The sequence below is a fragment of the Scyliorhinus canicula genome, chromosome 28 (genome assembly GCF_902713615.1).
Source record: "Scyliorhinus canicula chromosome 28, sScyCan1.1, whole genome shotgun sequence".
NCBI lineage: Eukaryota > Metazoa > Chordata > Chondrichthyes > Carcharhiniformes > Scyliorhinidae > Scyliorhinus > Scyliorhinus canicula.
The window spans coordinates 19,308,832-19,321,062 of NC_052173.1; the positions used below are offsets into that span (position 1 = coordinate 19,308,832).

The 12,231-nt window shown below is 43.2% G+C and overlaps 1 protein-coding gene across 1 annotated transcript in view; it reads left to right on the forward strand.

Moving 5' to 3' along the window:
* The window catches only part of LOC119958251 (histone-lysine N-methyltransferase 2D-like), a 224,347-nt gene that overhangs the window by 104,940 nt on the left and 107,176 nt on the right, over positions 1-12,231 (forward strand). Inside the window, 6 exon segments of the mRNA XM_038786664.1 lie at positions 1,554-1,742; positions 4,375-4,477; positions 6,613-6,863; positions 7,060-7,133; positions 8,443-8,493; positions 9,371-11,302. Coding sequence (XP_038642592.1) covers positions 1,554-1,742; positions 4,375-4,477; positions 6,613-6,863; positions 7,060-7,133; positions 8,443-8,493; positions 9,371-11,302 — 2,600 coding nt within the window.

Here is a 12,231-nt window from a genome sequence, read left to right on the forward strand (position 1 = left end):
CAAACCTCTTCCCAAATCGTACCCTTATCAAGTACTGACACTCGCCCATCACGCCGTTCCTTGCTGGCCTGTGGTGGTTCCTGGTCTGTCAATGCCTCTATTCTCTCATCCTTTTGTTTAAATCTTTTCATGACCATCTGTAACTTTGTTCAACCATACGGCCCATGCTCCCTGGCTGTACCTTCAGCCACCTCGTGCTCTACAATTCCCTCTATAAACACATCTGACTTCCCACCTCCCTTTTTAAGGCCTTGCTTGAAACCACCTCTTTGATTTGATATTTCCTCCTTGACGTGGTGTCCATGTTTGTCTGATGACAGCTCTGTGAAGTGCCTTGGGTGTTTTTCTATTGTCATTAAACTTGCATTGTAATTTTTAAGGATTTATTTTGGCCAGCTGTCTCCTCATCTCCCTCCAAGCTGCTGACTTGCTGCAGTATTCAAAAGTGGAATTTTCCACCATTTGAGAGGGTATTGCAATGTTGGTTTTCTTTGCTCACCAACTAAATGCAGGTTGTGAATGCCCATGTCATACTTTCTTGAACAGTCAGGTAGTATTGGAATCTATGCAGAGTTGATGGCTGAAAGAATGCATTCATTTAGATCATTTAAGAAAATTGTCTGTTTTTTTACTTGAGGATAGACAAAATGCTTTCCAAATTGTGAAATGCTAGAAACAGTGGGTGTCCAAAGAAACTTGGTCTAAGGATGTAAATCATTAAAATGCCACTGTGAGATACAGAAAATAATCAAAAAGGCTAATTGAGTGTTTCCTTTATCTAGAGGGCTAGAATACAAGTGGGTAGAAGTTGCAATAGCTATAGAAATCCTGGTTAGACCGTGCCTGGAGTACTGTGAGCAGTTCTGGCCACCATCGCTTGTTCTATTCCAGAAAGTCAATTGGTGAAGAACAGAACCAGAACCAATCTTTGCATACTACTGTACTGAATTATAGAGTTACACATTGCAAGCATATAGCTCCTTACTCAACAAGCGTAGATTTAATCTGCATCCATTTTATATATCTAGTTAATGCCCACTAACTGTGTACAATTAAACACCATTAGTATTAACACACCTCAGGAATGATATGCTGACCTTGGGTGGCATGTAGTATAGATTTACCAGAATGGTACCTGGGCTCCAAAGGTTAAATTACGAGGAGATAGTGCACGAGCCGTGGTTGTATTCCCTGGAATTAGGAAGGTTATCGGGTGATTTGATCCAGTTTTCAAAATATTAAGGGGAAACTATTTCTCATGGTGAGGAGTCTAGGACTAGGAGGCATAGTCTAATATGTAGAGCTAAACCAACCTTTCATGAGTGAAATTAGGAAGCTTTGCAACTCAAGCAAAGGACACGATGCTGGTCAATTGTAAACTTTCACATTGAGTGTTAAACATATTTATCATCTAATGGTATTAAGGGACATGAAGCAAGGTGGGTTTATGGAGTTAGTTCTCCAATCAGCCATGGTCTCATTGAATGGGTTGACACTTGTGGGTTGACAGTTAAGATTTTATTTAATTGATGAGTAATGTTTTCTTCATTCAGAACTAGCACAAATGGAGAGTAAAGACGTGCAACAACTCTTCACTGATGTTCTGGGATCACAGGGAAATCCTCCGCTTTCAGAACCAACATTGGGTGGTATGAGAACTGCCTCAGAAAGCCACCTTCTCACTTCCCATGGGTTGGGAGAACTTATCAGACCTTCAATATGCCAGCGATCTCTCCTTCCTGGTAAGTGAATACATACTTTTTATATTTTTTTGTAATTAACAATCTTGTGTCTTAACAGGTTGCATCAGGCCATTCAAAAAGTATGTGACTGCAGCTTGAATTATTAGCGTTGCCCTTTTTGTTGTCCTATTATAGGGCTTGACTTCTTCTAGCTATTTGCCATTCATGTTAATTGTGGCAAGCCCCCACCCATTCCCTTGGGATGTTCTGCGAACCTTAGTCTGACCCTGCCGTTTCCTGCCCAGAGTGCTTGCGATCCACCTCTCCTTAAATTGTATTCACAATTAAAGTTGGCAGCTGCAGTGAAAGAGCACCAAACACAGTATGAACCGAGTAGAATAGTGCAGATATGGGAAGGACTTGGGTTGGGGTGATGTGGGTTTGGTGCGGTTGGATGCCTATGGGTGTGCCAAATGGCATTTGGGCAGGCTGAGTCATGTCGCAGAGTTCTACTGTATGGTTCTTTGCCTGCCTTGATAGTTCTTCTTTAATCCAAAACTTGGATTGAGTCTTGTTCCCCTATCACCCCTGTGCTTGCTGACTTGCATTGGATCTTGGCTGAGCAACGCCTTGATTTTAGAATTTTATCCTTGGAATTATACCTCTGCGGGCCTCGCTCCTCCACATCTCTCTCCTCTAGTCCACAACTTTCAGATATCTGCGCTCATCTAATCTGGCCTTTTGAACATCCCTGATTTTAATCGCTCTACCATTGGTGGCTGTGATTTCAGTTGCCTAGGCCCAAAGCTCTGGAATTCCCTCTCTACACCTCCTCCTTGAGACACTCCCGGAAACCTACCTCTGTGACCAAACCTTTGGCCATCTGATCTAATATCTCCAATGTGGCTTGGCATCAAATTTTGTTTTATGATACTCCTACGAAGTGCCTTGGAGCGTCTTATTATGTTAAATGTGCTCTTTAAATATAAGTTGTTGTTGGACCGACCGCCAGTGCCTCCTGTTTGGTCTACGTGAAAGCTTTCTTATCTGCCAGGATGTGGAAGAGGAGAGTGGAGAACTGTTGGAATGAGAGAAGGAAAACCTGAAGTTAGAGGAAAGAACTTCACAGAAGTGAAGTATTAGGGAAAAAAGGATTGTTTGGGGCTTCAGTGCCAGTCACTTCAGCTAGTATGGTACTCTCTCTTTTGGGCTGATTCCCACAAGTATGAAGTTCAGAATTTAGTAGGTTTTGGTTATTGTCAAGGGTGGACAAGCAAACTGGAAATTTGAAATATAAAACAAAAATAGTTTCCTCCTCCTCTCACCCTTCTGAGAAATGTGTTGGCAACACCGTACTGGTGCTTGCTCTTATCTGGTGCATTCGTCGGTCCCCCATTGAAAATGTTTTCTGCAGCAAGTGAGAAGCAGCGCCATTGGGTAATCCTGCCTCCTCTGCAATGTCTTTTGGCCGCTGTTGCTTTCCTTACACGTACAATGCTACCTCTTGGGCTATGATCCTGGAGTTGGGCTATGATGTTGCCATGATTGGGGCCACCTAACCCCCTCCCTGATGCGCAGAACGAGCAGTTGTCTCCAGGTTCCTTCCCTTCCCTTTCCCAACTATTCCAAGGCACAGCGACTTCAACCTCTTTATTCCTGCACTACTGTCCTTCCTGTTGCATAACCGTGAGGCTTGCAGAACCCTATGACATTAAGTTAGGTGGTATTGTCACCAGTAACCCGTGAAGGAACAAATAAAACGTTACAAAATTATGTAGATGAAGCCTATGCGCAGAACACTGGCAGATGCAATTTTATAAAGTGTCAGGTGGTATGGTCGTGATACCCGAATGGTGCATGGGAATAAGATCTAAATGGGGAAGAGAAGTAAATGAGCATACGTTGTTTTTTGGCGATTATGGTACACACAAAGTAGCTTATATATTCTCTTGCTTATATATTCTCATGAGAGTTGAGAATATATAAGCAAGGAAGTATTGGTGCAGTTACATAGAGCTCTAATTAGACCTACTCAGAATAATATCTGTATTTGCATAGATACATACATAGAACATACAATGGATGGATGCGCTAGCTTTGGAAAAGTGGTAATTCACCCGGATATTAGCTAGGGTAAAGGGACTGAGTAATAATGGGACCGGGGAAACGTGGGTTAAATGATTTGGAGATGCAGAGTTTAAGGGAATACCTGATTGAGGTGTTAAAAATAATGGCAAATTGACTGTAAATAACGGAAACAATTCTTCCTGTTGGTGCTAGAATTCTGGAACAAGTTGATAATTGAATTCAAACAAAACTGGTTAAAAGTGAATCTGCTTCACACAAAGGATATGAGAATGTGGAATGCGAACTGAAGGGAAATAATCATAGCTGGTTGTAGCTGCTGCTTCAGTGTTTGTTTATGATAGGTTAGTTCATGAATAAATGTGAACAGTGGGTCATCCAATCTGCATTTTAATAGACATTTGGCACACTTATAAGAACATAAGAACTAGGAGCAGGAGTAGGCCATCTGGCCCCTCGAGCCTGCTCCGCCATTCAATGAGATCATGGCTGATCTTTTGTGGACTCAGCTCCACTTTCCGGCCCCAACACCATAACCCTTAATCCCTTTATTCTTGTGCACCTTAATACTGAAGTGTTTTTTTTCTCCTTTCCTTCGGTTCTGTAGGAGGGACGATGGCAGTTGCTATTAGTGGTCCTCTGGCACAGACGTCTGGTGCAGCAGGCGAGTCATTTCCCAATGTTTGTCAGTCACCATTTCTGGAAAGCAGGTAAACTTTGTAATATTTTTTGGATTCAAATGCAAGTGCATTGGCTGTAGTTGAAAGATTTAAAGGTGTTAATTGGTCCGATTTGTCAGTTCCATTTATCTCTCTCTCTCCCCCCCCCCCCCCCCCCCCCCCCCCCCCCTCCCCCCGCAACCACCATCTTAGTCCCAATATGTGCTGGCAGAAAGGCCTCTTGAAAACTCTTGTTGAATTAATGGAAACAATAAACTTGTAATCTGATTTACAAAGCCATCTTGATGTTGTTACTGGAATGTTTTTTCAGCCTGCTGGGTATGTCATATAAATGTAAAAATGTATTGCTATTTTTGAATCTCTTAAACCAGGCTATTGCGAAATCACACAGGTTGAGTTTGTTTGCCCAGTTCAGAGTAGATGCTCCCTCCCCTGAGAACCAGACCTCCTAAATCGATCCCAAGCTAGTTTGATCGCTTTATTTACAGAATGCAGTATTGCATATGCCTGCTTCCTACCTACTACCTGTGTCTCAGCAGTGTCTCATTGAGTAACCAGCAAAGTAAAATGGACTAATTAATCAAATTAAGTTACATTAAAGTGATAGCCTCTTAAATGGACACTTATGATAAAGTGCTGTAGGTACTGTGACAACTGGAAGACTTTAAGAATGTTGGATTCTAAGTCTTGGACAAATTAAGGGTTAAAAGCCTGGCGATTAGAACGTTTGACTGCAATAGTCATGTTTTTTAAGAAATGTTTTGCAGAGCCTGGATGCTTTTGGCAGCCAGAAGGTGAAATTGACATGGAATGTGTTTTTCAGTCTGGGCTAATGGACTGTGGTTTGACTGGGACAGTTCCTGGGGGGTTGATGTGCTTTGCAGCCTGCAGAGATTATTTGTTTTACAGCTTGTGGAGATGAGGTCATTGCTGGGTGGAGCTAAGGAATGACAGGGAGACATTTTGAAAAACTATAGCGAGGCAGTATTTTGTGGAGAAACTTTGGAGGGGGGAGTTGTCTGATCTGCCTGACGCTGAGTCCACAATTCTCCCACAGTAAAATAGATTGAGAGCTGTATGATTCTTTTCTTGTTGTTTAATGGGAAATTGAGGAGTATTGTTTAAAGGGCAATTGTAAGCTGTTCTTTTTGGGTGTGAAGTTTAAAAGTTTCATATTGTATCCATAATAAAGTTTTGTTTTAAAAATAACCAAGCCCTATTTCTTCATGCAATCACTCCTGGGGCGAATTATTCTTTTCGCGCTGTCTTACAAATCAACTAAAATATGAGAATTTTGGTCTAGTATCCTGTTGGGGTCTGGTCTGGGATTGTTTAATTAAGTACTATTACAATGTCCTTCACCGGTGTATCTTAACAATATGGTTAGCATGCCATTAACAAGGACCCCACTTGCATACAAGTTTGAAGAACTTAGTACACATTTGCAAGAGCTGTGGCATCACCACCACAAAGTGTGTGCAGAAGTACTGTTGGAAATGCACCAACTAAAAGATAACCTGCTAGCCCAGCATACTGATCATTTGTGCTGTTTGTTTCCATAATGGCACGTTACCTTCTGTAGCACTGGCTTTAAAGGTTGCTTTGAGCTGAATGGGGAAAAATCCAAATAATTGGTCTACCCCTCCATGTTCTAAAAATGAGAGCGGTTGCCCAGTTAGTCAGCGAGACTGTCCTGCATTGTAATCTGTTACTAAGCATGAGGCTGGTGTGTTATCTTGGACCACATTTCCCCACGCAGACTGTTCGCTATCCTCCAGGTGGATAGTGATTAATCAGTCAGTGTATTGTAGATGTTTAGCCTTTGCTGGGTGCATCACAGTACCAGGAGCTCCTCATAAATGGCATGATGAGAAACACACTGCTGTAGTATTCTTGACTACAGCTGAACATGTACCATAATCCCGTCTAACATTCATTCCACCAACTGGCAATGCGGAGCTATAACAGTGACTGTTTACAAATCATTGATAAGTACTGAATCCTGGATATGAGAAGTGTGCTCCTAATCCAGCCTTCCTGTAGCTGTCATTCCAACTTCAAAGTTATACAACTTTTGGCGTGGTACAGGCATATCTAGGACAGCTTGTCAAGTATCAAGCACTGAAATTATGTTAGATACAAAAGGTTTTTTGTTTGGTTTACAGGGACAGGAGTATACCTTTCAGCCCAGACAGTGGAGAGCAGCAGAGCCCATGGACAACTCCAGCCACCCCAGCTACCCCTACCACTCCAACTACCCCCACCACACCTACAGAGGGAGAAGGAGATGGACTCTCCTACAACCAGCGGAGCATACTGAGATGGGAAAAAGATGAGGCTTTGGGGGAATTATCAACCATATCACCTGTTCTCTACGCAAATATCAACTTCCCGAACCTGAAACATGATTACCCAGGTATGATATCTGGAATAAGTTCCAGAGTCCAGGATGAGTCCATGAATGAGAAGCATGGACTCAATGTGCTATGGCTTTAAGCATCTTACAAATTATGGAAAGTTTTTAGTTGTAGTTGCTAATTGTAATTTTAATTGCTGACAATCTTGAATGGCTGTGTAGATATTTCCTTGATTTTAAAAATATTTTCCCCTAGACTGGGCAAGTCGTTGTAAACAGATCACGAAGATTTGGAGGAAAGTCCCAGCAACTGATAAAGCACCATTTCTGGTAAGTGCTTCTTTCCCTTTGGCACATTGTCTTGCGATCTCACCAGATCTCCCAGTCCTGAGGAGCATCCCACTCCCTTATATAAGGAGGGCGATTGCATAGAAACATACATAGAAAATAGAAGCAGGAGTAGGCCATTTGACTCTTCGAGTCTGCTGCACCATTCATTATTATCATTCTGATCATGAAATTCAAAACTCCGATTCCGCCTCTCCTCTCTTTCCCCCCCCCCCCCCCCAAACTATGTCTCTAGTTCTGAACTCCCCCACTATCGGAAACATACTTTCTGAATCTACCCTGTTAGAATTTTATAAGTTCCTATTAGATCCCCTCTCACTCTTCTAGACTCCAATGAATATAATCCTAACCAACTTAATCTCTCCACATATGACAGTCCTGTCATCCCAGGGATCCACCTAGAGTGCAACAGGAAAGCTTCTGGAGAAGGTTTACATCAACCCAAGCCTGCCACTACACAAGGACCTTACTAATGCACATGCTGCTCACCTCCCATCATGCCAGCCTGTATGGCTAAGACCGCCGTGCCAAGGAATAACAGCAGAAGCCCTATGGCTGCAGGAATAGAACCAACACGACAGCAGGAATAGACCAACACAACACCATTAATAACCACTTCCTCAACACAGATTCCAAAGCCTGCCCACCTGGCTTCAACCTGCCACGCCAAAATTGGCATTACTCTAGCATTTCCACACTGGCCAAGACCTTTATGCAGCACATCTGCACAAGTGGGGGCTTTGCATGGAACCCAGACTGTAGTGCACCCAATGATTGAAGATTGTCCCAATGACAAAATTCAGCAGAGGGCTTGGAGAGCTCCATTTAGCTACTGCGGAAAGTGTGCTGGTAACTGCAGAAAGAGTAGCTCTTTTCATCCTAAAGCAGATGCCATTCTTACCAGTGCATTGATGTGCTTTTGCCCAGAAGGCACTGCACAGACACACAAACCGCTCTATTAAAGCAAGTTAAAAATTTATGTTCTACAAAATTCAGGTCCCTTGCAGGAGATCTACGTTAAAAAGGGCACAACAGAGGAGATCTCAGATGGGCTAGAAATGGTGCATGCAGTCTTTGACCTTGGTGGGCTTTGAAGTTGAGTTTGAGATCTGTTTAGTCTTTGAGATTAATAGACATTGACCTGTTCACTTCACAGATCAGGTAAGAGGATTCCATGGCTGAAATCAACTGCAGATCATCTGTTCCACACAGACCTCTTTAGATGAAAAATATTGTTTTAATCTTCAACATGTTATTTTGCATCTAATTCAAAACCTTTCTCTCTTTTCAGCAAAAGGCCAAAGACAACAGGGCAGCTCAGCGCATCAACAAGGCACAGAAGGTAAATTAGCTTGACCTGACATTGGAAATCTAACATGAGCCTTTACCTGAACATGCTTAAATTAATTGACTGATTATAATTGGAGGGAAGCTGAAGTTAAGTGAAGCATCTTGTAATTTGCGAGTGTTATTTTAGGCGACTTTTTACTTGCAACTTCAGGTTGTCCCTCATTAATATATGTATGTTGAAACCGATTGGAAGCACGTCATATACTGAATTACTTTGAAGTGTCTCAACAGCCCTTTGTACTCAAGAGGTGACCTTTGTTGGAAAGTGAATCTGTCCCATGTTTTACAGATCCAAACATTCACCAGGGGTTTAAAAGACTCTGCTATTTACGTTTCTGGTTTTGCCATTTGAGGGGAATGATGCGTCAATTCTTGGACCTACTGACAATGACATGGAGCTGTGCTTCGCTGCTAGATTTTCCCAACCATGAATTGATTATATATCTTGACGTTGTGTTTTTTAAAATAAATTTAGAGTACCCAATTCTTTTTTTTCCGACTAAGGGGCAATTTAATATGTTTTAATAAAAAGATATGGCCAATCCACCTACCCTGCATATCTTTGGGTTGTGGGGGTGAGACCCACGCAGACACTGGGAGAATGTGCAAATTCCACATGGACAGTAACCCGGGGCCGGGATCAAACCCGGGTCCTCAAGGCCGTGGTGCAGCAGTGCTAACCACTGCGCCGCCATGCTGCCCCTTTGAGGTTGTGTTTAAATCTCTCTCCGTACCCACTGAAGTATCCTTGTTTGCATTCAAGAACAAAGTTGACTTTTACTGATGAATGCTGTCTGATATCTCCCTTCCCAAGAAAATATTAATAAAATACAAGGCATTCTGTTTTTTTTTTTCTTTTGTTTTCACAGCAAGTTGATATGCAAGGTAACAGACAGCCCAAAATTGAGAGACAAGATGCAAAACCGGATCGTAAACCACCCCGTCATCATCAAGCCCTGACTCAGAATATTCCAGTGACCAGTCTCACTCCAGCAACATTAGTTGGGGGAAATTCGGGTTCCCCAGCAGAACTGAGGATTGAAGGTTTAGGCCAGAATGCTTCATTACACGGCAACAAATCATTTACTACCTCGACTAATGAATTTGTCAAACTGCAGTCAGCAAGCCCAACATCTACAGACTCCAGCAGTGACTTGTTCCCAAAACTGCACATGCAGTCTCCAACTGGAATTGTAGCCCAGGATCCTTTTGGGCATCCACTTACACCATACCCTCAGGAACCCAGCATTCAGTCTTCCAGTAATCCGAGTCAAGCACCAGCATGGAACAGCTCTCACCACCAGTCAGGTGTACCTCGTCCTGTTGTTCCAGGTCGACCACAACTCCTTAGCTCTTCAGAACTGCATTCTGTGACACCAGGGATGTCCCACCATCAGCATCCTCTAGCTCCAGACTCTTTCCTACGATCTAGAGTGCTTAGTGAGTCACATGATAGCCACACAGTTGATCAGCCTTTAGGAAGTCCAGGGTTTCGATCATCACAGTCGACAGACTGTTACGCAAAACCACCTGAACAGTTAACATTGCCATCATCAACTGGAGAACAGTTAAGGCGACTCTCTGATCCAGAGGTTGGAGCGCAGCACCCCAGAAATGAACAGTATGCAGGAGTTATGAGGCAAGATTTGAGTGCAAATTCCTTGGCCTCTCTTTACAGAGCTGCAATGTTGGATCCAAGTATGAATGTACGGTCACTCCCTGATGGGAGGGACAGAGATATCTTCAAAGCACCTTTAAATCCCAGATCATCGTATGGGGACCAAACAGCTATAGTACCTGCTCAACGTTCTCAGGAACTACATCCTCAATCTCAGGGTGTCTCACCACAAACCCAGACTGATTTGTACCGGCAATCTCCATCGCAATTTTCTGATCCATATCATCAACCTCCCTTGACACCACGACCATCTTCTAGTGAAAGCTGCTCTCCGCTACCTCCTAAATCCCTCCCTTCTGATTCCCTCTCCAGGGTACCCATGAGTCCACAGTCTCAGTGCAGTTCACCATTGACACCCAGGCCACATTCCAATGAGACATTTCCGCAGTCTCCCATTGCTTCTAGATTCCAGTCACCAGACCCTTATTCTCGACCACCTTCAAGAGATCCTTACGCTCAGCTTCACAAACCACAGAGACCCCAAATGGTTGACGGCAGTTTCAAATCCTCACCAGTATCTCATGGGCAACCAACTGGTACCATTCAGCATTCGGCAATGTTTTCTCAGCACAGTGACCCACATTCAAAAACAGCTTATGTAATGCAGCCTCAATCTCCAAGGCCTCACTCTTTTGACCCATGCGCTAAGACATTTGCCAGTGGTCAGCCACAAAGTCCATTTCCATTCACTTCATCACCAGGCGATATGGTTAAAGAAACTCATTCTCAGCAGTCCGTATCCCAGATGCCGCGAGCAAATAATTTTCCGCAAAGTCACCTGATGGGAAGCCAACTCAATACAAGTGATGCTCATTGCTCTCAACTCAATGCCAATAATCAGTCAGGACCTCCAGATACAGCAAGAGATGACACTTTCACCAACATGCCTTTACGGCCACCTTTGATCAAGCAGGATGCACTACCTTTGCAGCAAGATTGCTCATACCAAACTTCTACTAGCAGCCGCTCAGTGAGTGATTCATCCCCATCAGAGAGAAGCAGCGAGAGTTCCACACCGGTGCATCCTCCAGCATCTCCCAGCAGAGACTTGCACGAGCTTCCATTTAACAGGGGAGCACAAGCTGGAAATCTCAGTCAGACAGAGCTAGAGAAGCAGAGACAGGTTAGAATCTGTAGTATTAAATTAAGCTTGTGATTACATATGCTTGCCAACCAAGGTATTTCAAGTTGGAATAATCATGCTTGATTATGGTTGACTGTTTTATTCGCAGTAGACCATTGGAAGCATACCAGTATACGAATTAGAAGCAGGAAGAGCCTGCTGTGCCATGCTATTGGTTCATGGCTGATTTGATTGCCACCTCAACTCCACATTTCTGTCTACCCCATGCTAACCTTTCACCTCCTTGTTAATCTATCCAGCTCTGGCTTTAATAATATTAAAGATTCTGCTTCCACCGCCTTCTGAGGAAGAGAGTTTCAGAGACTCCCTTCCCTCCAAGAAGAAACATTTCTCCTCATCTCTGTCTTAAATGAGTGACTTCTTATTTTTAAACAGTGACCCCCTATTTCTAGATTCTCCCACAAGAAGAAACATCCTCTCCATATCCACCCTGTCACTACCCCTCAGGATCTTAAAGGTCGCCTCTAACTCTTCTAAACTCGTGTGGATGCAACCCTAACCTCTCCAATCTTTGCTCAAAAGACAAATTCCTGGAATTAGTCTGGTAAACCTCTGAACTGCTTCGGGTGCACTTGCATCTTTCCTTAAATAAAAAGACAAATACTGTACAAAATACTTCGGATGTGGTCTCACCAATGCGCTGTACATATGATGATCGAGGCTGCTCTGCCATTCTATCATGACTGATCTCATCCTGGCCTTAACCCCATCGTCCTGCCCGTTCTCCATAACCCTTCAACCCATTACCAGTTAGAAATCTGTCTAACTCCTTAAATTTACTCACTGTCCCAGCATCCACCTCATTTTGGGGTAACGAATTCCACAGATTCACAACCCTTTGGGAGAAATTTCTCCTCAACTCCGTTTTAAATTTGCTACCTCTTGTACACCAGCCTTTTGTGATACAT